We start from the raw sequence: 27110 nt of genomic DNA, 5'->3' as shown, positions 1-27110 counted from the left end.
GATATCCACATAAACTTCTATCTGGAAAAAAAACAGAGTTTGTCTTGCAAGCATTGCTATAATCTTCATCAATGTAAAAATTACTTGACAAAAGTAGTGAATTTCACTGTCTGTGAAGCAATTTGCATAGTGATTATTAGGCTACTGGATATTATTTGCCCTTAAGACACCACTACCTTGTCGATTACATGAGGCATTCATTCAATGAACGCAATATTGTTCCTCACTGTCGCAACATTGTTGCTGTATTTGAGGGATATCATGAAAATAACCATGTATTAATAGGGTAGTCGGTTCTGACCTGACATTAATTGCCTGGAATTGATTATCTTTCTGCAAATCATTTGAACATGAATATCACACGTCTCCATTTACCTGCATGTTCAAGATGCACGCACCTTCCCTTTCACGTGCTAGGGAGAAACTCAATTGAATACTTCTCGCTTTCTCTCGCTTCCCCTGCTTCTCAAACTCCATTGGATGTGAAAGGTAGAGCGCCCTCCCCTCTGACCTTTTCCTCCAATGGGTTTTCAGAAAGAGGCGAGGAGAACGCGTTTGAGATTATCCCCAAAATATCAACGCTCGGTTTTGCAGCCGTTACTAGATTGGGCTCGAGCAGCACCGAAAATGTACATAAATCATAATTTGGTGGGTGCTAATATTTGTCTTATTTCCCACATGTACAAGTGTGTATTAATACGTATCTGTGAATTAGTCATTTGTTTTCTTTCCATATCCCAACTCTCCTGGAGACACCTTCTGAGAGTGGTGTCATGGCCAGGGTCTGCCATTATCAACTCTGACCCTGGAACAATTAGGATTACGTGCCTTGCTCAAGGGCAGATTATTCACTTTGTAGGCTCAGGGAGTCGAACTAGCGGTTACTGACCCATCGCTCTAATAGCTATGCTACCGGTTTATATGCCAGCACTTCATTCGTCAGGACAGGTTGTAGGCTACACTTACGCGTTTGGCTGAGTACTGAAAAGCTGGGACCCTGTAATGCTAATTAAAGCTAACAAAATCAACCCAATTTCCTTTCCTTAGTGGTAACTACAATAATGAAATCTGATCACTTATTCATCCAAAACAGGCCAGAGATGCATGAGTTGGATACTGTCTGAATATCAAGTAATGATCGCAAGACACCATTGCGATTCTGTAGGTTTCTCTTCAAATATTGATGTGACACCTTGTAGCCTACATTAGTAGGCTACATATACCCAAGTCACAATGACTGCTCACCTATGCACTAATTCACCACCTTATTTAGATTAAAAGGCAATCACTTTCAAGCTGGATGAAAATGGGGGTTTATTGAAAAAAAAAGAAAAAAAAGGTTCATTACACAAAATACAATTTAAAAAATAATAATCCTACAAACAACTTCTACAAAGCGGAGATGTAGACAAAACAATATGGTGGATGATGTAGAAACAGACGATATCAGTAGGTGAGCTGATATGGTTGGATCAACATTTCTCCTGCCAATATCACAAATTTGCTACCATCAAATAAATCCATCATTTGGAACTGGGTCTGCTTCTGATCTCTTTGAGCAGTGTAGAACTGGCTAAAACTGCAGGACTCAGTTGATCGTGAGGACATCACTCTGGATTTCGTGGCTCAGCTGAGTCTGTAAATCACTCAGTTTCTTTTTCAGCACTGCCAGAGCAGACATGACGATAGTCTCCGGTCGCAGTGAGCCACATGTCTCCACGTTGTAATAGAACCTGCAAGTTTGTGCCACAACACAAATTAACAGTGACATCTCTACCATCTTTCCTACTGATCATTATTCACCATCTTTTGTCATCACATACTGCTTTAACACCATCAAAACCTGTATCACACAGTCATCATTGGAATGTGACAGTTGACACTGAAGGACACAAATGCTCAATAACTGACATGTAATTCAATACATTGGTACTGACTGGTAAAGAACCATTTAGACTCCAATTAACTGATACTCACCTCTCAGGTTTTCCATTGGGGTCAAAGGGTGCTTGCACCTCATCCTCCTCAATCTCTGAGTATTCACTCTTTGGCCTGAGACCGAAAAACTCTGGGTCAATTCACAGTAACTCTCCCCCTCACAGAATACGGTCATGGGTCTCCATTAAGAACATTGAAATGTAACCCACCATTCCTCTGGCCGTGGATAAACAGTGTGCCTCAGTGCATTGTCTGGGTCATACTCAAAGGACACCCCTGCTGTAGGGTTCCACTTGGCATGCTCCTTGCCAAAACCCTTTTTGGCATAAGCTCTGAGACGCAGCTCCTGACCCTTCCTAAGCTTCACCAGCAAAATGTCTGACGAGAGGAAGGAGGCAGAGACAAGATGAGGAAGAGGGTAGAATGATAATGCGAGAGCGGCAATGAATGTAAGAGACCAAATATTTATAATAAAATACTTGAATAGAAAACCATTGGAAAGAGCAGCCTACCATCCTGTTCAACATAGTCATTGGGATCATTGTCTCGACTCTTGGAGGTCACCTAAAGATCAAATAAGATAAGTCAACTCGCTCCTGAACAAAATAATAAGGGGAGGAAAATCTGTATGTGAATTACTGTTGAATGGAAGCGCACTCACAGGAATAACTCGAGGGTGGTTGGACAGCAGGTCTCGTGAGGTCACATGGCGAGTCTGGTCCTCTGTGCAGCGAACGTCCAGTGTCAGTTCAACAGAGCATTCTGGGCAGAAATCGTCACATGTACAGTCCTGCGGTAGACGGGAATAGGTGAAAAGACTTAGTGGTTTTATCTTCAAGTGAGCATGGCTGGCAACATAACTTTCAGCCATTGTCTGGTCTTCATCAGGTGTCCAAATGCTTACTCTGGAGTACTGCATCTTGTCCACAACATCATCACTGGTAAGGGGAATAAGACCTGAAATATGTGACCATAGACTGAGTTAGTGATCAGTACAATATTGGTATAAAAGGAGAAAGGGAGAAAAAAAACATAGAATCTTATAATACATTAACTACATACCCACTCTGTGAGCAATAAACTCGTCGTGGATCACAGAAGAATTTGCATCAATTTGAATCCAATCAATAGCTGAAATTAAACAAGGACGTGAACACTTCCAAAAATATTAATCATTGTGGGGACTGGGGAGGACATGACTAACAAATGTCTACATGTTCATGAGATTATAACAACCATGGGTGATGCTGTATTTGACCTAGTCTGATTAAATCAGGCTGTAATACACAATTGGTATATACACAGCCTGACACAAATGCCTGCAAAATCATCTAAAATCTTCCTTACAAGCCAGAATGATGAAAAAAATTACATTTAAAAACTTACTCTGTCTGTGCTGTTAGTCTTTCAGCTTCCCGTAATTTGAGAAAATATCCACAGGAAAGTATTGTTTACCCAACTTTTTAGAGAGACGGTAATATGCCTCTATAAAAAGTAGAGTAAACAATATTTTCAGGTGGGTACTTTGTCTCGATTTTTGAGAAGAGTAATTGCAGACTGCAATTAGGGGCATTTCTGATATGAAGTTACACCCATTGATGCTCGCCATTGGTCTGTGGACATTTCTTTCGCTTCAGGGACATCAGTTGTTGACTGTAGCAATGTAGCTGAGCCTAACCCCAAACCCTTTTCCTAACCTCATTCTCCTAAACCTGCCATGCCAGTAATGATCCTAACCAGCCACGTTAATGATCTTAATCTCAATTCAAATTGTATTTATCACATGCGCCGAATACAACAGGTGTAGTAGACCTTACCGTGAAATGCTTACTGTCAAGCCCTTAACCAACAATGCAGTTAAGAAAAATATTGACTAAATAAAATAAAAAGATCAACAATAAAATAACAATGAGGCTATATACAGGGGGTACTGGTACCGAGTCAATGTGTAGGGGTACAGGTTAGTTGAGGTCATATGTACAATACCGGTCAAAAGTTTTAGAACACCTACTCACTCGAGGGTTTTTATTTAAACTATTTTCTACATTGCCAGTTTCATCATAGCGCTTGATGGTTTTTGCGACTGCACTTGAAGAAACTTTCAAAGTTCTTGCAAGGTTCCGTAATGACTGACCTTCATGTCTTAAACGGTTCTTGATATAATATGGACTTGGTCTTGTACCAAATAGGACTATCTTCTGTATACCCCCCCTACCTTGTCACAACACAACTGATTGGCTCAAAACGCATTAAGGAAAGAAATTCCACAAATGAATTTAACATCTGTTAATTGAAATGCATTTCAGGTGATTACCTAATGAAGCCAGTTGAGAGAATGCCATGTGTTATTTCATCGCCGAGCAGTTGCCATACCAGGCGGTCATGCAACCATACAACTGTAAAACTTTGAGGATCTGAGGACCCATGCCAAATCTGTTCAGTGTCCTGAGGGGGAAATAGGCGTTGTTGCGCTCTCTTCACAAATGTCTTAGTGTGTTTGGACCATGATGATCGTTTTCCTGTAGTTCACAATCATCTCCTTTGTCTTGATCACGTTGAGAGAGGTTGTTGTCTTGGTGCCACATGCTCACAGTACATGTCCTGGTAATCCGCCTGGCCTTGTGAATGTTGATCTGGCGAGCGTGATCACACAGTCATCCGGAACAGCTGGTGCTCTCACGCATGCTTCAGTGTTGCTTGCTTCGAAGCGCACATAGTAAGTTAGCTCTTCTGGTAGGCTTGTGTCACTGTGCGGCTGGGCTTCCCTTTGTAGTCCGTAATAGTTTGCAAGCCCTGCCACAGCCGACGAGCATCGGAGCCTGTGTAGTAGGATTCAATCTTAGTCCTGTATTTACGCTTGGCCCGTTTGATGGTTTGTCTGAGGGCATAGCGGGACTTCTTATAAGTGTCTAGGTTAGAGTCCCGCTCCTTGAAAGTGGCAGTTCTAGCCATTAGTTCAGATGTTGCCTGTAATTAATGGCTTCTGGTTGGGGTATGTACGTACGGTCAACAATGTCATTGATGTGCTTTGATGAAGCCGGTGTCTGATGTGGTATACTCCTCAATGCAATCGGATGAGTCCCGGAACATATTCCAGTCTGTGCTAGCAAAACAGTCCTGTAGCTGAGCATCTGCGTCATCTGGCCACTTCCGTATTGAGTGAGTCACTGGTACTTCCTGCTTTTGTTTTTGCTTGTTTGCAGGAATCAGGAGGATAGAATAATAGTCAGATTCACCAAATGGAAGGGGAGAGCGAGCTTTGTACATGTCTCTGTGTGTGGAGTAAAGGTGGTCTAGAGTTTTTTTCCCCCCTCTGGTTGCACATGTAACATGCTGGTCGAAATTAGGTCAAACAGATTTGTTTTCCTGCATTAAAGCCCCTGGCCACTAGGAATGCCGCCTCTGGATGAGCATTTTCTTGTATGCTTATGGCTTTATACAGCTCATTGACTGTGGTCTTAGTGCCAGCATCTGTGTTGGTAAATAGTCAGCTACGAAAAAATAGAAAACTCTTGGTAAATAGTGTGATCTGCAGCTTATCATGATACTCTACCTCAGGTGAGCAAAACCTTGAGACTTCCTTAATATTTAATTTCACACACCAGCTGTTATTGAGAAATAGTGAAACATAAGATATTTATTTTTCAAATCTGCCACGGTACTTATCCTAACCTATGTAAACAAATCATCTGTGTCGAGAAACCAGTATCATAACACCGGAATTGACCAATGGCAGGCACAAATTGGCGTACCTGATAAAGGAACGCCCACATCAAGAAACGCCTCGAATTGCGGTTTGTAATTACACCATATTGCACATTTCGAGCAGCTGAAGGACACATCTCACATACAACCCATAGAGTAAGTTTAAATGTAATTTGATATAAATATTCTGTCTTGTAAGGACAATTTATTTACACGATTTAGCAGCTATTCGTTTCAGGCTGTATATACACTAGTACCAATTAATTGTGTACAGCCTGATTTAAATCACTCTTACCTATTGTTGCAACCTCTGACATAAAGACACGTCGGATGGAATTCGCAACCCTGTATAAATAAGATAACACACGTGAAAGAATGAATGTGAAACTTTAGACAGTAGCAGTCTCCTGTAATAAGAATATGATTTAGCAGCAAACCCTCCATGTCGTCGAGCACCACGACCCCAGATAAGAGTCAGGAGAGACAATGGTTTTAAGCCCCGGTGCGCCACCCTTGCAAGCCAACTAACGTTAGCTAGTTAGTCACACATCTGTTTCCATTGCAACTTATTTATTCACGTACAACGATCAAAACATTTACAGCTGTGATTATCAAGTTTATCGCAGGCGCGCTAACATTGGCTACCCTATCGCAAGCTCGCTAACAACTTTTTGATAATCTGTTGAATGGTTACTCACGACAGGTCGGTGTTCTCAATGACAAATTTAACATTCTCATCCGTCAGTTCTGTGATCTTCACTATTGGCTGGTTAGCATACGGCATGGTTAACGTATAAGAAAAGCAATTTACATTAAAGTTTACACGTCTTGTCGGTCTAAACAACGCCACCGGGAAGGCCTCAAATTGCTTACCGCTTATTGGTCGAAATAAATCAATAGTCTGATTGGTCAGTCGTGATGGGCGGGTTCTTTTTTTAACATCCGGGTCACACCCCGTGACGTCCTAAAATATGTTCTAAATTTAAAAAAAATCGCACCAAGATAAAATCCATGCAGTGTTAACGCATTGTAGGAACTCCTAGAGATAGGTGTTAATACACACAGGATATATCTAATATAGATTTGTTTCTTAGTTGACACTTTCCGATTATGCTTTGTCCTCATCCTAAATCAATTTGGGTGAAAAACAAATAGAAAATTGTTCTGTTGTAATTAATCTGTAATTTATTTAGGAACTCTCAATGGAGCCGAACAAAAATGTTTCAAATACAATCACATTTTTGTGTCCTTTATACAAAAGGGATAGGAGTGGGTATGAGGGAAAACCAATTGAAACAAACTCCTGACTGGCGAGATTAGAGGGGATGGTGGAACAGAAATAGCCATCTTGTTTCACCGTCTCTGGTTAATTCCGGTTAGATTTTTCAGCTGAAAAATAGAGAAATCTCCAGTCACTACTAAACACACAAAATACAATTGGAACTAAACAAATGCAGTGCCTGGTATTATCATTTAAACAATGCAGAATTTTGGGGGAAAAAGCCACCTAAGGTTACAAGCAATGAGGCTGTGCGTGTTCAAGACACAGATACAACATATCTTCAATGTCTAGAGAAGCGTTTAAGCTGTCAATGTGTTATTATAATCCTTTATTCTGTGCATCTCAAACATGCATATTCTCTCTAGCATCCTCACCGTAACAGCAGCTCCCATAAGCCCCTGCACCACTGCTTCTCCTGTGGATGTCACCTACAGGACACAATAGCAAAAGATGTCAATTACACGTATTGAGTTCCCTTAATATAGGTTGTATACTAGTAAGGTCTTTCTAACGATTTATACATTTTACATTTCATTACTGGTGACCATTTACCTACACTACTGTTCAAAAGTTTGGGGTCACTTAGAAATGATTGTTTTTGAAAGAAACACTTTCTGCCCATTTAAAATAACATACAATTGATCAGAAATGCAGTGCAGACATTGTTAATGTTGTAAATGACTATTGTAGCTGGAAACGGTATATTTCTTTTTAATGGAATATCTACATAGGCGTACAGAGGCCCGTTATCAGCAACCATCACTTCTGTGTTCCAATGGCACGTTGTTAGCTAATCCAAGTTTATCATTTTAAAAGGCTAATTGATCATTAGAAAATATTTTTGCAAAAAGGCTTTAATGATCATTTAACCTTTTAAAATAACTTGGATTAGCTAACACAACGTGCCATTGGATTTTTTGTTGTTGTTGCCCGTTTCCAGATTCAATAGTCATTTTACAACAAATGTCTACACTGTATTTCTGATCAATTTAATGGACAAAAAAATGAGCTTTTCATTCAAAAACAAGAACATTTATAAGTGACCCCAAACTTTTGAACGGTAGTGTATATTAACAGACTATACACAGACTGAGGAAATGGTACCCGTTTGGTGGCATCGGCCATGTTGGCAATATCCTGGATGCGGTTGTCAAGGAAGTTCCAGGTGTCCTGGAAGTCTTCTGAGGAGTCCTGTACCATCACCAGCTCTGTGGTGTTATAGATCCCGGTCAGTGCAGCTCGTTTTGTATACCAGTTCAACTGAGATGAGAACAGAGGGAAAACTGAAAAAATAGGATTTTGATAAACAGACACAGCATAGTGGTTGTTGACAGACTATCCTAAAACCTTCGTCATGATGGAAATATAAATATTTGGATTAGACAAATGTCAGTAGCACACATGTAAAATAGGGATATTATAGCGCATAGGAGATGGATTAAAGGAGTAAACTGTGCTAAAAGTGAGAGGGAGAGGTGGTGAGTAGTAACCTTTGCAGAGGCAGGCCAGATAGTATGAGGTGATGATGAAAAGGGGTGAGGAAGACATGGGAAGAGGGGTATTTAGGCGGAGGGGATCGACTCACATCTGTGGAGCGGTCTCCAGCATAGTACCAGATATCATCCACCAGGGTGGAGAGGTGCTTCAGACTGTTTGGTATGTTGTGTGGCAGAAACAGAATACTCAAAGCCTGGAAAAAGGAAGATGTACTTTAATCAGCAGGGAAAAAATTATATTTGTTAGAGTGTAATAAAAAATAATAATTGGGAGAGACTAAGAATGTGGATGGCAGTGATACATTTCTAAGTAAGCTGTATGGCAAATGGCTGGAACTGAGAAATCGGAATGGCATCAAACACATGGAAACCATTTGTTTGATACCACTCCAACTATTCCGCTCCAACCATTACCACAAGCCAGTTCTCCCCAATTAAGGTGCCACCAACCTCCTGTGGTGTACAGGTGTAATAAATGCTTGCCTCTATTAGTGTGTCAAAGACGTTACAGGATTAGGCTACCTTATATCAAGGAGTAGCTTGAACTGGTTCAAGGTGAGGGGATTAACCGTCAGTTGTCAAGGTCTAGGGCACATAGGGCCCAATTGTTATACTGTGTTGTGTGCAAGATACCTGTGGCCAATTATTTATGTATGGGGTCAACATCCTCAATCTGGTTTCCACTGCATCCCTAAGAAAGTCAGCAGTTTTCTTTGGTCTGAAAGAAAATCTGCAGTTAACACATGCTCACATACATACCAATAACAAATCACATACATACCAATAACAAATCACATACATGTTTGAATCCTACCTGCAATATCATTCTTCCACCTGCTAATTTTAGAGTGCGGGAACTTACTCTGCCTGACCAAGTTGGACCTGATTGTGATGCTCTGCCAGTTGCTCTGTTAGCTGGGTATTGGACTGAGCTATGAAGTGCAGGACCAGGTCCCCTGCCCCATTCTGGAACATTCCACTGGAGGCTGCTGAGAGACCCAGGGTCTGCTCAGAGGAAAACAGTGATAGGAAAGCAACAATTATATTTAGTCACATTACCTTACACTCTCCATCCACACAACTACAGTGAATCCAACATCCCTAAACTCACTAACCTCAGCTCCTGCTGAAATGGCTTCAACAGTCCAACCATGTAGTGGGACAAAGTCCAGCGCAGCATTAAGGATGCGCACTTGCAGCTGCTCCTCTGTTTCATAGTCTTCTCCTTGTTCTCCACTCTGGTCTACATAACTGCACCATCAAATCAAAGTTTATTTGTCACGAGCGCCGAATACAACAGGTGTAGAAGTTAGTGAAATGCTTACTTACAGGCTCTAACCAATAGTGCAAAAAAAGGTATGTGAACAATAGGTAAGTAAAGAAATAAAAACATTAAAAAGACAGTGAAAAATAAGTGGCGAGGCTATATACTCAGGCTGATTGAGGTAGTATGTACATGTAGATATGGTTAAAGTGACAATGCATATATGATGGACAGAGTAGCAGTAGCGTAAAAGAGGGGTTGGTGGGTGGTGGGACACAAGGCAAATATCCCGGTTAGCCAATGTGCGGGAGCACTGGTTGGTCGGGCCAATTGATGGTAGTATGTACATGAATGTATAGTTAAAGTGACTATGCATGTATGATAAACAGAGAGTAGCAGCAGCGTAAAAGGGACACAATGTAAATAGTCCGGGTAGCCGGACTACCCTCTGTAGTGCCTTGCGGTCGGAGGCCGGGCAATTGCTGTACCAGGCAGTGATGCAATCAGTCAGGATGCTCTCGATGTTGCAGCTGTAGAACCTTTTGAGGATCTCAGGACCCATGCCAAATCTTTTTAGTTTCCTGAGGGGGAATAGGCTTTTTCTCGTGCCCTCTTCACAATCGTCTTGGTGTGTTTGGACCAACCTAGTTTGTTGGTGATGTGGACGCCAAGGAACTTGAAGCTCTCAACCTGCTCCATTACAGCCCCGTCAATGAGAATGGAAATGTGCTCGGTCCTCCTTTTCCTGTAGTCCACAATAATCTCCTTATTCTTGGTTACGTTGAGGGATAGGTTGTTATTCTGGCACCACCCGGCCAGGTCTCTGACCTCCTCCCTATAGGCTGTCTCGTCGTTGTCGGTGACGTTGTTGTTGTTGTCGTGTCATCAGCAAACTTTATGATGGTGTTGGAGTAATGCCTGGCCATGCAGTCGTGGGTGAACAGGGAGTACAGGAGGGGACTGAACACGCATCCCTGGGGGGCTCCAGTGTTGAGGATCAGCGTGGCAGATGTGTTGCTACCTACCCTCACCACCTGAGGGCGGCCCGTCAGGAAGTCCAGGATCCAGTTGCAGATGGAGGTGTTTAGTCCCAGGATCCTTAGCTTAATGATGAGCTTTGAGGGCACTATGGTGTTGAACATTGAGCTGTAGTCAATGAATAGCATTCTCATATAGGTGTTCCTTTTGACCAGGTGGGAAAGGGCAGTGTGGAGTGCAATAGAGATTGCATCATCTGTGGATCTATTTGGGCGGTATGCAAATTGGAGTGGGTCTAGGGTTTCTTGGATAATGGTGTTGATGTGAGTTATCAGCCTTACAAAGCACTTCATGTCTACGGACGTGAGTGCTACAGGTCTGTAGTCATTTAGGCAGGTTGCCTTTGTGTTCTTGGGCACAGGGACTATGGTGGTATTACAGACTCAATCAGGGACATGTTGAAAATGTCAATGAAGACACCTGCCAGTTGGTCAGCACATGTCCTGGTAATCCGTCTGGAGCTTTGTATGCGTCTCTGTGTGTGGAGTACAGGTGGTCTAGATTTTTTTTTTCCTCTGGTTGCACATTTAACATGTTGATAGAAATTTTGTAGAACAGATTTAAGTTTCCCTGCATTAAAGTCTCCGGCCACTAGGAGCGCCACCTCTGTGTGAGTGGTTTCCTGTTTGCTTATTTCCATATACAGCTGACTGAGTGTGGTCTTAGTGCCAGCATCTGTCTGTGGTGGTAAATAAACAGCCACGAAAAGTATAGCTGAAAACTCTCTAGGCAAGTAGTGTGGCCTGCAATTTATCACAATATACTCTACTTCAGGCGAGCAAAATCTAAACTTCCTTAAATTTCATGCACCAGCTGTTGTTTACAAATATGCACAGACCCCCCCTTACTGGAGTGTGCTGTTCTATCTTGCCGGTGCAGCGTATATCCCGCTAGCTGAATATCCATGTCGTCATTCAGCCACGATTCCGTGAAACATAGGATATCACAGTTTTTGATGTCCCGTTGGTAGGATATTCGTGATCGTACCTAGTCTAATTTATTGTCCAATGATTGTATGTTGGCGAGTAATATTGACGGTAACGGCAGCTTTCCCACTCGCCTCCTGCGGGTCCTCACAAGGCATCCCGCTCTGCGTCCTCTATACCTGCGTCTCCTCCTCTTGCAACTAACGGGGATATTGGCCCTGTTCTGGTGTTTGGGGAATGTCCTGTGCTTCCTGCTTGTTGAAGAAAAAAATCTTAGTCTAATCCGAGGTGAGTGATCGCTGTCCTGATATCCAGAAGCTCTTTTTTGCAGTAAGATACGGTTGCAGAAACATTACAGTGCCTTGCGAAAGTATTCGGCCCCTTTGAACGTTGCGACCTTTAGTCTCAGAGGTCCGTTAAAAGCGCAGAGAGCATCATGAAGAACAAGGAACACACCAGGCAGGTCCCAGATCCTGTTGTGAAGAAGTTTAAAGACGGATTTGGATACAAAAAGATTTCCCAAGCTTTAAACATCCCAAGGAGCACTGTGCAAGCGATAATATTGAAATGGAAGGAGTATCAGACCACTGCAAATCTACCAAGACCTGGCCGTCCCTCTAAACTTTCAGCTCATACAAGGAGAAGACTGATCAGAGATGCAGCCAAGAGGCCCATGATCACTCTGGATGAACTGCAGAGATCTACAGCTGAGGTGAGAGACTCTGTCCATAGGACAACAATCAGTCGTATATTGCACAAATCTGGCCTTTATGGAAGAGTGGCAAGAAGAAAGCCATTTCTTAAAGATATCCATATAAAGTGTTGTTTAAAGTTTGCCACAAGCCACCTGGGAGACACACCAAACATGTGGAAGAAGGTGCTCTGGTCAGATGAAACCAAAATGGAACTTTTTTTTTGGCAACAATGCAAAACATTATGTTTGGCGTAAAAGCAACACAGCTCATCACCCTGAACACACCATCCCCACTGTCAAACATGGTGGTGGCAGCATCATGGTTTGGGCCTGCTTTTCTTCAGCAGGGACAGGGAAGATGGTTAAAATTTATGGGAAGATGGATGGAGCCAAATACAGGACCATTCTGGAAGAAAACCTGATGGAGTCTGCAAAAGACCTGAGACTGGGATGGAGATTTGTCTTCCAACAAGACAATGATCCAAAACATAAAGCAAAATCTACAATGGAATGGTTCAAAAATAAACATATCCAGGTGTTAGAATGGCCAAGTCAAAGTCCAGACCTGAATCCAATCGAGAATCTATGGAAAGAACTGAAAACTGCTGTTCACAAATGCTCTCCATCCAACCTCACTGAGCTCAAGCTGTTTTGCAAGGAGGAATGGGAAAAAATGTCAGTCTCTCGATGTGCAAATCTGATAGAGACATACCCCAAGCGACTTACAGCTGTAATCGCAGCAAAAAGTGGCACTACAAAGTACTAACTTAAGGGGGCTGAATAATTTTGCACGCCCAATTTTTCAGTTTTTGATTTGTTAAAAAAGTTTGAAATATCCAATAAATGTCGTTCCACTTCATGATTGTGTCCCACTTGTTGTTGATTCTTCAAAAAAATACAGTTTTATATCTTTATGTTTGAAGCCTGAAATGTGGCAAAAGGTCGCAAAGTTCAAGGGGGCCCGAATACTTTCGCAAGGCACTGTATGTACAAAATAAGTTACAAATAACGCAAAAAAAAACAGAGAACACAGCGTAGAGGGTTGGCATACACACGTCAGGAGTAACTTAAGAACAAAATGACAATGTTGTTCCAGTTGCAATGTAATCTCTCACAGACAGATGCAATCTGTCAATTGGAACTTTGTTCTGGTACTCACGATTTTTCAGGTGTGGCCAATAGACTGGCTGAGAGTTACGGTTTAGACGGGTGGAGATTTCGCTAATCTCGTTAGACATGTTAGAAAATGTACTCCCCCCAGAATTTATTCGAGCATCTGACACACTAAAGATGTTAGTTCTGGGTGTCCAAGATCAGCAGCAATGTCACAATGTGGTATGGTAATGTTATGCATTGGTACAGTGTGTAAGTGTGAGTTTGCAGTATCATCCTAACCTGATGTTGGGCTGGGGAGCCTCCTCAGCAGCAGCAGCTTCCTGCGCTGGTGTGGCTGTGTCATGTTCAGATGGGTGAGCTTGATAATGTTCGTGGAAAGTTGTAGTCGGGGATGCGGTGGAGGATGGAGGGACTGGAATGGACTTATCCTTGTCCTCCTGAAGCCGAAGTGCAGCACAGTGCAAGCCTCGTCTTAGGCCATTACACTGGGGACTGGATGTTTTTGGAACCACCACTAGAATAAATAATCAGAGAAAGATGCTGTAATTATGTTCATACTGAAACTTTGCATCCTGTGTCCTGAGCACATGTATTAGCTTAACTTATACTGAACAAAAATATAAATGTCATTACTGAGTTAGTTCATGTAAGTCAATTTAAATAAATAAATTAGGCCCTAATCTATGGATTTCACATGACTGGGAATACAGATACCTTCAAAAAAAGGTAGGGGGATGGATCAGAAAACCAGTCAGTATCTGGTGTGACCACCATTTCCCTCTAGAAGCGCGACATCTCCTTCGCATAGAGTTGATCAGGCTGTTGATTGTGGCCTGTGGAATGTTGTCCCACTCCTTTTCAATGGCTGTGCAAAGTTGCTGGATATTGTTGGGAACACGCTGTTGTACACGTCAATCCAGAGCATCCCAAACATGCTCAATGGGTGACATGTCTGGTGCGTATGCAGGCCGTGGAAGAACTGGGACATTTTCAGCTTCCAGGAATTGTGTACAGATCCTTGTGACATGGGGCTGTGCATTATCATGCTGAAAGCGGCAGATGAACGTCACGACATTGGGCCTCATGATCTCGTCACTGTATCGTTCAAATTGCCATCGATAAAATACAATTGTGTTCGTTGTCTGTAACTTATGCCTGCCCATACCATAACCCCACTGCCATCATCAGGCACTCTGTTCACAACGTTGACATCAGCAAACCGCTCGCCTACACACCACCATACATGTGGTCTGAACGTACTGCCAAATTCTCTAAAACAATGTTGGAGGAGCCTCATTGTAGAGAAAATCATATTTAATTCTGTCAACAGCTCTGGTGGACATTCCTGCTGTCAAGCATGCCAATTGCAACCTCCCTCAATTCTAGACATCTGTAGCATTGTGTTGTGACAAAACTGCATTAGTGGCCTTTTGTCCCCAGCACAAAATGCACCTGATTAGCTTCTTATTTACAATGATGGCCTACCCTGGGCCAAACCCTAACAACGCTGGGCCAAATGTGCGCCACCCTATGGAACTCCCAATCACGGCCGGTTGTGATACAGCCAGGAATCGAACCAGGGTCTGTAGTGACGCCTCTAGCACTGAGAAGCAGTGGAGAAAGGCTCAATAACAGCGACGTAAACAAATCCATGCACAACATTTTAGAGAAAAGCTTTTTGTGCGAAATAAAAATATCTGGGATATGTTATTTCAGCTCATGAAACGTGGGACCAACACTTTATATTTTTGTTCAGTATAGTTGCCAAATAATGGGTGGGGGAGTCCCTATGTAGCTAGGTAGTTTGTGAAAATACAAATACTCGCCACCCTCTCACAATTTAAGGGGTCAATTATTGCATATTAACGTTACGTGTATTGCAATAAAGAGCTTACTACTTGCAGTTGTGATAACTAAGTTAAATGTTTTCTTGCGCTGAGATGTAGCTTGCAATGAGTAGTTAGCCAACATTATGTAATCTAATTCTGTCCTTCATTATCACCTTCTCCGATAAGTGTGTTCCCATTGGTTGGCTAGCTAGTTAGCAAGCTCTCTTGCGATTTAGACCTAAATCAGTCTACACGATTACCAAAAACAAGTTCCTGAGCTAATGTCTAGACTAAGACCAACTAGCAAGTCTTGGCTCACCGCTGCCAAGACATCGAAGGGCTCTTCCAACTCGAAGTCCTTGTAGCAGCGCCGCCATATCTAGCTACGAACTGTTTTTTGAAGATATCAGACGCGTCATTTTTACGCGACTCTCTTTAAGCAGTACGCAAGTCGAATATTTCCCAGTTGTTTTGAACGAGGCAATTGTTTTGACCGGAGAGGTAAGTTAGCAAGCAGGTGATCTATCTTTGACCGAAACCCCTTTGCCCTATTTAATGTTCAGAATTCTCAAAGTGAAAGCGGAATTACTACACGTTTTGTTGAGTTTGCATAGCCAAAACATACATTTTGATTGGAACTTTTTAGCTTATACTAGCTAGCGTTAATGAACTTCTATGTCACGCCGTTACTAGCTGGCTGGTTGTCACAAAGACAATTTAACGAGGCGATAAGACCAATATAATTTATAGAACACAAGTTGGTGAAATATGCTTGATGGTGTCTGTTTGCCTGGTAGTAGCGTCGTTTGCTAGAAACGTTTTTGGTTTCTAGTCGGTTCTAGAAGATTACACATTTCATGTGTGTTTATTATGAGGTTGGATTCTAGCCCTGAACTACAGAGATACTAACATTAATCCTGATGTATGTGTAACTGATGCAAGGTGCTGGCTGTAACTAGTCCTGAAAATGTGAAATCCTAACATAAATCAGTAAAGCAATGTGTATTATTTATGTTTCGCAATCATTCAGGTCATGTGACTGCTGCTCTCAGGGTGCTTTAGTCAAAGATGATCTATTATATTGACAAGATAGTCGAGTGACCGCTCTAACAATGGAAATGCATGTCCTCAAAGATGGAAGGCAGGCGAGATCAGTGATAGGGCAGATACGCGTGTGAATAACAGGTGCACAACATAATATAAGTATAAGTATATAAGTCCAATATAAGTTGCCGAAATGCCACCTGCGTCAACTTATATCACTGCATTCGTAACAACCTAGCCATTACGAAGCATATTTTCGATCAAATAAGCCCCAAGTAGCAAATTAGCAATACACTTTTTAATTGACCTGCATAAAAAAAAATACTAAAGGGAAAGGGGGAACCTAGTCAGCTGTACAACTGAATGCGTTGAACTGAAATGTGTCTTCCGCATTTAACCCAACCCGTCTGAATCGGAAAGGTTCGGGGAGCTGCCTTAAATCGACATCCACGTCTTCGGCGCTCTGGGAACAGTGTACAAGGACAGATTTTGTAATGAGTAAACCCTATTGCTTCTTGTCTTCCCCTGGTCTAGTAAAACTCCTGTCTCCCTGCTGTGTTATCAGCAGGATGTCAACCCACTCAGATGGTCAATTCTGATAGGAGAAGCTGTCCTGTGGTGGTTTCTTTAGTCGATTTTAAATTACATTGAGTTAATTGATTGCTGCTTTGCAGGAGGACATGGCAGACCTTGGTGTGAAAGCAGGAGATAAGGTGCTTTTGGTGTGGAGCCAGCCTTCGTCCCCAACAACCCTGAAGGAGCTGGCAGAGTGTCTAGGGGCCATGGTTGGCACCGATGGCCGTGTGTCCCTGGAGAATATGGAAAGACTTATGATGTGTAAGTTTATTATCTATGCGTATTCATCTGTAATTTGTTTATTTTTATTTAACTAGGCAAGTCAGTTTAGAACAAATGTATTATTTACAATGACAGCCTACACCGGCCAAACCCGGATGATGTTTGACCAATTGTGCTCCGACCTATGGGACTCTCAATCACGGCCGGTTGTGATAAAGTCTGGATTCGAACCAGCGTGTCTGTAGTGACGCCTCTAGCACTGAGATGCAGTGCCTTAGACCTCTGAGTCACTCAGGAGCCCATAACTCCACCCCTACCTACATGTACACTTCACCTCTACCTACATGTACAGATTACCTTGACTAACCTGTACCTCCGCACATTGACTCGTTACCCCCTGTATATAGCCTCGTTAATGTTGTTTTATTGTGTTACTTTTTAGAATTTTTTTATTTAGTTTATTTGGTAAATATTTTCTTAACTCTTCTTGAACTGCTTGTAAGTAAGCATTTCTCGGTAAGGTCTACACATGTTGTATTCGGCACATGTGACAAATAAAGTTTGATTTATAGTGACACTCATTCACCTGAGGATCTGTTACAACACTTAGCCTATGCTTGTTCTTAAACCAATGCATTGACATGTGGGTCGTTCCACCTCAAAAAGTACAGGACAGAGGATTTTGACACCCACCATCTCAGATTGTTACAAAATTGTTTCTGTAGTTAAACAGATAATATGAGCTTTCCTGCAACATTATTTTGTTGAAATAATAAAGCTAGTTGATTGCACCCAAATTGCAATTTTTTTAATTATAGGATTCCTGTGATGTTCAATAAATATATTAAGTAACATCTGATTTGGACCCCCCACCCCCCAAAAAAATTTATCAATGAGTAAGACGAGGATTACAAAGAAATGGTCAAAAGCCACCCACGGACATCCCATGACAATACACCCCACTCCCACCCCAACAACCAGTATACAGTATCAGTTCTCTATGTCTAACAAGTAGTATGGAGCTGCAGCTCTGAGTATTGTTTTTTCATGTTATGTAATGTATTCCCAGTGAATTTGGTGATGTTTTCCCTCCCTGTTGTTAGGTTTATGTCCCATCCTACATCCTGATATTACCAAGTTCTGACCACTAGATGGTGCTTTTCTGTATTTTTTGTTTTGTTATGACAGCAATCCATGCTTTCTACCTTTTTAGCATTTGTGGCACAAATCCAATGCAAGTTAGTAGCTAGGTTTCCAACCAATTTAGCGACAGATTTCCATGCAAATATTTTAGAATCTGCATAAAGAAAATATGCGTATTCTCCCAGCAGTGGTGTATCCACAAATGGACTTGTTGTGGATAAAAATCTGTGTGTGACAACCTGAATAAAAATCAAAAGTTCAACATGTTTCCAAAACTCTACCGATTAGTTTTATCACAAACTGTTGTGTTAAATAGTAAATGTGTCTACTACTCTGGTCTTGGTCTACTACTCTGGTCGTGCGCTCTAGGCATCAGTTTGCAGATAACCTACTGTAGGGTATTCTACATGATGAGATTATTAATTTGTCAAATGGCAGTCAAGCATCAATCATCATGTCACCAGAATATTATCAATATTTATTTGAAAGGAGCTTCAAGATCACCATGTACTTTCACCATCGTGAAGTTCATCATCTATTTCATCTGTAGCCTAATAAACTGCATGGTTTCCTGAATTGTAGTGGGAGGACCACACAACATATCATCTCCTAAATCCAAGTTTACTTCAATATGATGGTTATTATATAAATATTTGCGCATAAAAGCGTTTCCACCGCCATTCTCGTATAATTAATTTAACTGACACAAAAAGATCCCACCAGGTCAAATGAACAAATTCTGTTGACATTTAAAAACCTAAACGTCCTGTTTCCATCACAGCTTCCATGATTAAAAAAAAATACGGTATGTCTTTAATCGCATAAAAACTGTGGATGGAAACGTGGTTAATGGTACTTAATATTAGCAGTTTCATGCTTCATGTCCAAATCATCCTAAAGTATCTTACAATACATTTTATAACTAACTCAATAGCAAAAATGATATTATAGCTAACGTTGACTGTTTGGAGTTAGAGTTTGGCAAAGTAAACAAAACCAAAGCATGGGTTGCTGTCATAACTTGTCCATAAACTGCTTAGGAAACCAATATGTATTTTTCCCTTTAACATTGAGGGGGGCTTTTTGAGGTGGAACGACCCACATGTCAATGCATTGGTTTAAGAACAAGCATAGGCTAAGTGTTGTAACACATCCTCAGGTGAATGAGTGTCACTATAAATCAAACTTTATTTGTCAGAAATTAACTACTAGCAAGAACAGTTTGGTATATAAACAGAATAAAGTTGGAGGAATGCAAATCTTATCTGCTTTTAACTACAGGATTTTTTTTATTTTTAAATCTGAGCTGGTGGGTGTCATGGGTGTGAACAACCCATGTCTGATATGTCTAGCTATATATACAGTTGTTATAAGGGCATCGGATTGTACAATTGTATTAACTACATGCTCTTTTCTCTCCTTTCCTCAGCTTCACATGCAGCATCAAGCTACGACTGGGTCCTCGCAAGTGTACTCTCTGACAGCTTTTCTGTCCACACCTCAGAGACACTAGCAGAGATGGCCAGAGTGATCAAACCTGGCGGAAAACTAGTGCTTGAAGAACCTGTTACAGGTAAGAAGGTGGAGAGCGCAAAGTGTTTGAGTGTCCTGGTCATGATTGAGGACACATAGTAAAGGACTCAGATTCTTGACACCCGTCCTTAGGAACTGATGACCAAAAAGTGAGGACTGCTGAGAAGCTTATATCAGCCTTGAAGTTGTCTGGCCTGGTGTCAGTGACTGAGGTGAGTAAACCAGCACTGGAATGTCATAGATTCACTCCTCCAGGCACTGTGTACTTTACACACTTTTTCTTTACCAACATTGACAGGTCAGTAAAGAACCCCTGACCCCAGAGGCTGTGTCTGCCCTGAAGACATACACAGGCTTCCAGGGTAACACACTATCCAGGGTGCGCATGTCTGCTTCTAAACCCAACTTTGAAGTGGGCTCTTCAAGCCAGCTGAAGCTTTCCTTTGGGAAAAAGACCTCAAAACCAGGTATGTGGAGTTCTCCTTCCTTCTGTTAACATTTCATACTATTCCTCCTGGTCTCCTTTGAAAATGTAATTGATTTTGTTTCAGTAGACAAACCTGTACTTGACCCCAATGCTGCCAGGGCGTGGACCCTGTCAGCCAATGACATGGATGATGATGATGTGGTGAGTGATTGATTTGTGTATTTTTTAGTTTTTATATTTCTCTGATGGTGATTCTCAATATGCCACTCCCTTGTCTTGTCTTCTCAGGACCTGGTAGATTCAGATGCGCTGTTGGATGCAGATGACTTTAAGAAGCCAGACGCATCCTCCCTCAAAGCGCCCTCCTGTGGTGATGGAACCACCAAGAAAAAGAAGGCTTGCAAGAACTGGTAAGAAACACCCCTCACTCTTTCTTTGGTTCCAGAAAAGAGGGCTCACCCATACACCAACAAGTTAGTTGGCATCATCACAAGTGATAAAGTTCAACTGATTATTGAATATCTCTAGTGCAAATATGGAGATAATCACACATGGTTGCCTTGTATCATAACTATTCTCTTGTAAATGTCCCCCACAATGAAATTGGGGAGGTGACTGTGGATTTGTCTCCAGATTGAAAATGTGAACTTTGAAAGGTAGGGTAGGGTACATAGGGCCCTCTCCCCACAAGGAACACATTTGCCTCAGGGACCCATAAGGTCAGATTTTCCATTTTAAATTTTGTATAAAAAAAAAACACTACTCTGTTGGCACCAAATGAGTGGTGTGTGTGTGTGTGTGTGTGTATATATATATATATATCTCATCTATGGACAAAGGTCTCTCAATGTAATATTTTCCGGAATAGTACCTGGCCACTATTGACCAATTAACATGGGTGTATATGTATATAAATCGGTCAATGATATTCATATTGTAACACAATTTTGGTGCATATGTTGCAAACACTCAAGTATCAACATATGCGAGGACTTATATCAACCACACGGTGACACTATAACAAGCAATGAACATGTTTAACTCAGTGCTGAAATATGAGTCTAGCAAACCTATGCATTATCCAACAACTGGCCTGATTTTAACAACTTGGGGGAATGATGCTTCTTGCCCTAGAGATCTGGCATTTACAAAATTACACTTAGTCCAAGGGGGTCGCTGCATCATTTGTGGGGGACGGCATGCTTACTGTTGCCTTGTTTGTCATTACTCCTATGTAGCTCATGTGGTCTTGCTGAGGAGTTGGAACAGGAGAGCAAGGGTGCCAAGACAATCAGCCAGCCCAAGTCCGCCTGTGGAAGTGTGAGTGTCACTCTTTGCCCATATGCCACCACCATGGCTGTCAACACCAGCATCTTTGTGAAGCCAGTTTGTAATTGTTGACCTGAATTTCAGTGTTACCTGGGCGATGCCTTCCGATGTGCCAGCTGTCCGTACATTGGGATGCCTGCCTTCAAACCTGGGGAGAAGATTGTACTAGCCAACACAGGGCTAAATGATGCCTAGGAACAACCACAATATATACTTTCTGGAATATCACATTCCTTACATCATTCTAACCTCCCACCCCCTGGAGTCAATGACCAATGCCAGGTTCTCACGTAGAAGAGCCATTCTGACCATCTCAAGTAGAAGAGCAAAAAGCAGGTAGTTTGAAGTAAATGTATTTGGAGTAGCGAAACAATCCAGGTTACAGGCTTATTTGACCATGTAAAAACTGTTCCTGGACATACAATGAAGATTTCACAGGGCACTCACCATATTAACATACAGGTGTCCATAATAAATGTCAGTTCAATTAACCGTGTGTATATTACTATCTGTATTGTTTTCTACAAAAATATGTCTTATTAAATGGGAAATCCTGAAAATAGACTAAGTCATTTACAGACTCAATGACAATCTTTCACAAGTTATTTTTCAATCATGGCCTGTTTATATATTCACTTTCACACTTAAAAGCACAAGAATACAGTATAAAACAAACACCATCCATCAGTATTTGGTTTTACTAGAGTAATTTGGGGCTATATTTGCAATGTCTGTCCTCTTTATAGAAGCCAACCCAGAGATGTCCAATTTCATGTGTACCACTACAGATCATTGTGAGGCAACTGTAAAGTCCATTTTGATATCCCCGATGCTGGGTTCAAAGGTGAAACTATAAGACACTGAGGCCCTTCCATCCCCTGAGCTCTCCCATGGGGACCTGAAGAAGTACACGCCTTGTTTCCGATGGAGACTCCATTCACAGGCACCCTACAGGGGAATAAAGAGGGGTTAATTTACAATTTTTTAACCTTCATCAGGGATTCATACTGAATTACAGAAATACAAATTGCAATGCATTAGTATTGAATGAGTGATGTTAGTACCTCTTCACTGACTGGTCTCGTCAGGCCCATGCTAACTTTGATGTCATCATTCAGTTGGTACTCCATCCACAGGGCCACACCATGGCAACGTCCCCTCCTGTACAGAAACACAAATGGTGTTGGGGACCATTTGGAATGCAGTTATCAGAGGATATTTGAGAATGTGCTCTGGCTAGGAGATAATGACAATTTATTTACCGGTATGAGATAAAATTCTGACCAAAATAAGAGTCCATACCTCGTAAATGGTAGTGATCCCTGACATCTGATTGGCTGTTCAGGAACACACTGTAGGAAGTCAAAGGTCATGACAGCTCTGGGCTGGGTCAGGGCCCGACACGGGTACTCCCATAGGGGCTGTGGCTCGGCCTCATGGGACTCACGGAAATCCAGAGACTGCTGCGCGAGGAGCGTTACAAGGGTGCTGTGAGTGAGAGCTAATGACTAGAGCAGTGCCCATTGCTATCTTTGATCACATTGATAAGTGTATTTTTCTCCAAATTAAATTGTCCATTCACTTAAAAGGTAGTTTAAGTTCATATTGAAAGAGGTGGATTCTAACCTGAACCATCTCATCCATAGGTCCAACATCAAAGCCTTCACATGTACCACAAGGAGCTCTTATCCTCCACAGATCCTGACAGAGGTTGAGTGAATGAGAGAGGCACACAAGTTCAAAAGTTTACTTTTCATTTTACTACAGATGCCAATATCTCTTACCTGAAACTCCACAGCGACCATGCACAGAGTGGCAGAGCAAGGCAAGATGGTGGCATTGGGTGTCAGCAGACGGACCAGGGCAGTACGACAGTACCAGAAGTACAGGGAGTGCCAGGGCAGAAGACTGGTGCTGAAGTAGGGCTCACCTATCAACACTGATATCTAGGGGACACATGAAATAATATAAATACATTCATCAAATAAAAGCAGTAGAAAAGAGTAACAACTTTTACAAGTGTAAAATAGTTTTTGTACAGACACTGTTCAGGGGATTGTAATACTGTATATCATATACAGATCACCCCCAAACAGTGTTACTGTTAATACCTGTTCCCCCGCCAGGTCAGTACTGGACAGCTGGTCAGGACGAATCCCCAGAATCTGAACTCCTCTCATGGAGTTGGCATTCAGCACCTACAGAGATATATACATGTTTTAGCAACCCTGTGTTCATTGACTTTCACTAATAGATTTGAACGAAGTAACAGCTTTTGTTATGGGGACTCTCACTTGTTCAATGACCTGCTTCAACATTCCAGAGTTTTCCAAACTGAACACCTGGATGGATACAGACAAACCTTAGTGTGGCTTTGTTGGAATCATTTCAAATACCAAATAGGTGAGTATACATATACAAGTACGAGCATGACAAAGTCAAAATAGTAATACCTTCTTAGCTCCAAGCATGTGAGCGAAGATGGGTAACAGACTCCCATCACTGACCCCTACGCACACGCTGTCTGGTTTTATAACCTAAAATTGACAAACACCCATATTCATTATTTGTATCGAATAGTAGCTACACCATATCCATTATGGCAAAGCCGCACACACCCTGCTCTATGCCTGACCCTCAAACCTCATCACTCACACTGCGTAGAGCTCTGACGTAGCTCTGTGTGCGCTGGCGGTCATTGAGCTCCCCGAAGCGTGTGCGTGTCCACACCAGGTGAGCCTGACAGACACAACATGGCCGGCAAGGTGGTGCCTCACTCAACATGCCCTGTTGACTGAGGACACATAATAAACAAATCACACACAGCTCTGATGAAACAACCTTTACTCACCCTTCTTTGTTTGTGCAACATTAGGTCACTACAGACAGTTTTGTACATCGAAGTAGTCTAGTGTGTGTGTATAGGAGTTAGTTACCTGTCTGGCTGTAGGCTGTACCACAGGCTGTAGTCATCATGGGAAACAGTAAGGCTAAGTTCCTCTCCCTCTGCCACCCTCCTCTCCACAGGAAGGAAGTAGACACTCTGCATCCAGTGATCCCGCCACTAAAAAGACAGACACAAACATTACTTCCTCAAACTGTATCACACATGTACATCCATGACATACCCACTGCACTTACAGGAGCGGACTGAGGGTCTGGGTAGGTCCAGCTGGGAGCCATGGAACACACGATGGAGCCGCTGGGGTCCATGTCTATGTCCCACCAGGAGAGGACCACTTGAGCCCGGCCACTGGACTGAGCTGGGAAGCTGGAGGAGTGGGACTGAGGGGCACTGCTCACTGGCTTACTGAAGTCCACACTGAGAGGGAGAGGAGAGAGAGAAAAGCATAAATTACCACTGAATGGAGAAGATTCATTGGGAATATATGTATTATACATGTTTGTTCAACAATGTGCATCTCACCTGAACATGGTGCAGAGAGGCCCTAGTGGTGTGAAGCGGTGAGGGGGCACCTGACTGAGCTGGATGTCACAGACTGAGTGGGCTCCAGCACAGTGGCTTACAGCGGGAGGAGGCAGCAGTTTGTGACCATCCACCTCCATGGGTTGTAACTGTGCCCAACTCCACAACTGCTCTGACTCCACTAGCTGGGCATACACTGTGGCACGGTGGGGCACAGCCTCACAGCCCGCCTACAGGAGAAATACACATCTGCTTCACACGTCGGACTATTTCTCACAACACACACAAATGCACACAGACACACCTACCTGGACCAAGTTGAGATGAGCGTGTTCATAGCTGGGTAAGGCTCCCTCTCCAATTAGTTCAGTGTCAAACAGCTCTGTGACGAGGACGTTGGCTCGAGTCTGCATGTCTCCATCTGGAGTGGAAACACATGTAGCAGACTTATGATAATACAGTTGAGGTTATAAAGTTTCCCTGCACAGTTAAAGAAAAGTGCTCCAAAGTGGATGTAACTGCACTGTATGAGGCATATTTCAGATATATTTCAGGTCACAGTTCATTACATGGGTTATTGTTAAGGTGATTCAAAAACAAACTTTGCACTTTCCGTCAAACTTGGAGTTAGTCACACACAGGAGTTACTGATGCTGCAGCACAGGCCATTTGAAAAGACATTTTTGAATCAGCACAACTGTACATCACTTGACTGTGTGTGTGATACGTGTGACTTACCTAGGCCAACTGTCACTTCTGTAGAGTGTTTATTGATGATCTTGATCTTGTCTGAGAAGCCATTTTTCTTCACTATTCGGAAAGCAGCATCTGCCATGGGCTTGAAAACCTATTGGATGAGACAAACCAATCACAATTCAATGGTGTTTCAAAACCAATTCTTCCATTGAACACCTTTTCCTATATTCCATTATCCTGTCATTGATGGTGAATTCTAAACGCTATTTGATTGATTTGCCAATGGTGTGTGGGTTTCAGCAAACTCATGCTCACCTCTACAGCGTAGCAGTAGTCAGCCCCAGCTGTGACAGCCATCATGGACAGCAGTCCTGTTCCAGTGCCAATGTCCAGAACAATGACTTTCTCACCCCGTGCCTTCACTCTGCTCACAGCAGCCCTGATGCCCTGGTAGTATTTCTCATTCTGGAGGGCAGACAGACAGAGGTTAAGATACATCAGTGGTTCCCAACCAGGGGTACTAGGCCTACTGGTAAAATGCACATGAGGGGTACTTCAGGGGTACCCCCCGGGCAGAGAACCACAGAAACATACAGGGAAAGTACAAACTATATGTTGTTAAGTGTTATTTCCTGTCAAAGGAAGCATGGACACACACTCACCCTATCGTGATCGTGCAGCATATCAGCATAGCAGGACCTGAGAAACAAACCGGTGATCATTATTTGATCAGATACGGACGTGGGAACACTGCCTAAACGCCCCGGACGCTAAATCGAGCTCACCTCATGGTTAAAAAGTGATTTGACAAAAAGACAGAAAATAGTGCTTTGTATAGCCAGTGCAATAAATTAATATTAAATTATATACAAACGAAATGTTGCATTGGCGGAATCTTTTAATGGAATATAAGTGGTTGGCTTGCTAGCATAACGTTAACTACCTGGCAATCTCTTGATGGTAGTCATACTCCTCACTCTCCTCGACCCAATCCAACGCGCCTGTGGCCGGGTTGGCACGTCCGCAGAAAGTCTTCATTACGGTAGCTATATATCGTTTCCGATGCCGCGGTCTTGATGCAATATAATATATTGTATTCCAGAATAATACCGTTTTTACACTAATCCCTACCAAATTGGATTATGGCAGCATTGCTTTAACGGGGGCAGACATGTTTTTTCTCCCCCAGAATGTGAATTGGGGTGTATTCATTCCGTGAATTCTGTTGGAAAACGTTTCTCAAACGGGACAAAATGGGCGGAAACTACCTGAATGTGTCCAATAGAAACTCAAGTTTTACACCGTTAGCTTCTGTTTTGTTCTTAAACAGTCAACGGTTCCCGTAATGAATACCCACCTGACGTCACCCTCCAAGTCATATGACTAGTGTCAAATTAACCCCTTGTAATCTGAGCGCTTCTGCTC

General features: G+C 42.3%; 4 protein-coding genes across 8 annotated transcripts; 1 reads left to right on the top strand and 3 right to left on the bottom strand.

Moving 5' to 3' along the window:
* Nucleotides 1-1296: 1296 nt before the first annotated feature.
* On the bottom strand, nt 1297-6513 carry polr2c (RNA polymerase II subunit C). The gene is made up of 9 exons (XM_020480596.2): nt 6342-6513; nt 5939-5988; nt 3001-3069; nt 2843-2895; nt 2600-2728; nt 2451-2502; nt 2148-2316; nt 1978-2052; nt 1297-1733 (listed from the first exon to the last, which is right to left on the bottom strand). Exons 1-9 carry the CDS (start codon nt 6425-6427, stop codon nt 1589-1591), a joined length of 828 nt encoding a protein of 275 aa, XP_020336185.1. The 5' UTR covers nt 6428-6513; the 3' UTR covers nt 1297-1588.
* Nucleotides 1448-15720, bottom strand: coq9 (coenzyme Q9 homolog (S. cerevisiae)). Its single transcript, XM_020480592.2, has 16 exons — nt 15608-15720; nt 13739-13973; nt 9537-9672; nt 9284-9426; nt 9055-9139; nt 8511-8615; nt 8030-8185; nt 7300-7353; nt 5939-7032; nt 3001-3069; nt 2843-2895; nt 2600-2728; nt 2451-2502; nt 2148-2316; nt 1978-2052; nt 1448-1733 (listed from the first exon to the last, which is right to left on the bottom strand). The coding sequence occupies exons 1-9, from the start codon at nt 15663-15665 to the stop codon at nt 6997-6999; spliced, it is 1008 nt and encodes a 335-aa protein (XP_020336181.1). The 5' UTR covers nt 15666-15720; the 3' UTR covers nt 1448-1733; nt 1978-2052; nt 2148-2316; nt 2451-2502; nt 2600-2728; nt 2843-2895; nt 3001-3069; nt 5939-6996.
* On the top strand, nt 5705-22134 carry ciapin1 (cytokine induced apoptosis inhibitor 1). 4 transcript variants are annotated; one of them, XM_031822688.1, is made up of 9 exons: nt 5705-5799; nt 17007-17169; nt 19703-19846; nt 19939-20018; nt 20105-20273; nt 20361-20434; nt 20522-20643; nt 21472-21553; nt 21647-22134. In XM_031822688.1, exons 2-9 carry the CDS (start codon nt 17013-17015, stop codon nt 21755-21757), a joined length of 939 nt encoding a protein of 312 aa, XP_031678548.1. In that variant the 5' UTR covers nt 5705-5799; nt 17007-17012; the 3' UTR covers nt 21758-22134. The 4 variants fall into 4 exon arrangements, with proteins under 4 accessions (XP_031678548.1, XP_020336183.1, XP_020336184.1 ...); XM_020480594.2 differs by having other exon boundaries at nt 20358-20434; XM_020480595.2 differs by lacking the exon at nt 5705-5799 and adding an exon at nt 15504-15789.
* Nucleotides 21900-26896, bottom strand: prmt7 (protein arginine methyltransferase 7). 2 transcript variants are annotated; one of them, XM_020480591.2, is made up of 17 exons: nt 26629-26896; nt 26348-26384; nt 26001-26150; nt 25728-25836; nt 25298-25410; nt 24990-25219; nt 24704-24884; nt 24499-24626; nt 24218-24356; nt 24016-24099; nt 23857-23904; nt 23674-23760; nt 23347-23508; nt 23189-23263; nt 22865-23022; nt 22627-22723; nt 21900-22510 (listed from the first exon to the last, which is right to left on the bottom strand). In XM_020480591.2, the coding sequence occupies exons 1-17, from the start codon at nt 26721-26723 to the stop codon at nt 22352-22354; spliced, it is 2052 nt and encodes a 683-aa protein (XP_020336180.1). In that variant the 5' UTR covers nt 26724-26896; the 3' UTR covers nt 21900-22351. The 2 variants fall into 2 exon arrangements, with proteins under 2 accessions (XP_020336180.1, XP_020336179.1); XM_020480590.2 differs by having other exon boundaries at nt 22865-23025; nt 26629-26895.
* Between the last annotated feature and the right edge of the window lie 214 nt (nt 26897-27110).

The sequence above is a fragment of the Oncorhynchus kisutch genome, linkage group LG4 (genome assembly GCF_002021735.2).
Source record: "Oncorhynchus kisutch isolate 150728-3 linkage group LG4, Okis_V2, whole genome shotgun sequence".
Classification (NCBI taxonomy): domain Eukaryota; kingdom Metazoa; phylum Chordata; class Actinopteri; order Salmoniformes; family Salmonidae; genus Oncorhynchus; species Oncorhynchus kisutch.
This window is presented reverse-complemented; position numbering and strand designations above follow the sequence as displayed.

What these genes read in the sequence shown, in the direction of transcription:
- prmt7 (XM_020480590.2), bottom strand. Translation starts at nt 26,723, where the DNA reads ATGAAGACTTTCTGCGGACGTGCCAACCCGGCCACAGGCGCGTTGGAT. An exon ending in TACCATCAAGAGATTGCCAG is followed by an intron (nt 26,385 to 26,628) that starts GTAGTTAACGTT and finishes TTTGTTTCTCAG; the next exon opens with GTCCTGCTATGCTGATATGC. An exon ending in CGAGACCAGTCAGTGAAGAG is followed by an intron (nt 22,511 to 22,626) that starts GTACTAACATCA and finishes ATTCCCCTGTAG; the next exon opens with GGTGCCTGTGAATGGAGTCT.
- ciapin1 (XM_020480594.2), top strand. Translation starts at nt 17,013, where the DNA reads ATGGCAGACCTTGGTGTGAAAGCAGGAGATAAGGTGCTTTTGGTGTGG. An exon ending in GCCTGGTGTCAGTGACTGAG is followed by an intron (nt 20,019 to 20,104) that starts GTGAGTAAACCA and finishes CAACATTGACAG; the next exon opens with GTCAGTAAAGAACCCCTGAC. An exon ending in GAAAAAGACCTCAAAACCAG is followed by an intron (nt 20,274 to 20,357) that starts GTATGTGGAGTT and finishes ATTTTGTTTCAG; the next exon opens with TAGACAAACCTGTACTTGAC.
- coq9 (XM_020480592.2), bottom strand. Translation starts at nt 15,665, where the DNA reads ATGGCGGCGCTGCTACAAGGACTTCGAGTTGGAAGAGCCCTTCGATGT. An exon ending in ACATAAATAATTGGCCACAG is followed by an intron (nt 8,616 to 9,054) that starts GTATCTTGCACA and finishes TCCTTTTTCCAG; the next exon opens with GCTTTGAGTATTCTGTTTCT. An exon ending in CTGGAGACCGCTCCACAGAT is followed by an intron (nt 8,186 to 8,510) that starts GTGAGTCGATCC and finishes TTCTCATCTCAG; the next exon opens with TTGAACTGGTATACAAAACG.
- polr2c (XM_020480596.2), bottom strand. Translation starts at nt 6,427, where the DNA reads ATGCCGTATGCTAACCAGCCAATAGTGAAGATCACAGAACTGACGGAT. An exon ending in GTTTATTGCTCACAGAGTGG is followed by an intron (nt 2,896 to 3,000) that starts GTATGTAGTTAA and finishes CACATATTTCAG; the next exon opens with GTCTTATTCCCCTTACCAGT. An exon ending in TATCCACGGCCAGAGGAATG is followed by an intron (nt 2,053 to 2,147) that starts GTGGGTTACATT and finishes TTTCGGTCTCAG; the next exon opens with GCCAAAGAGTGAATACTCAG.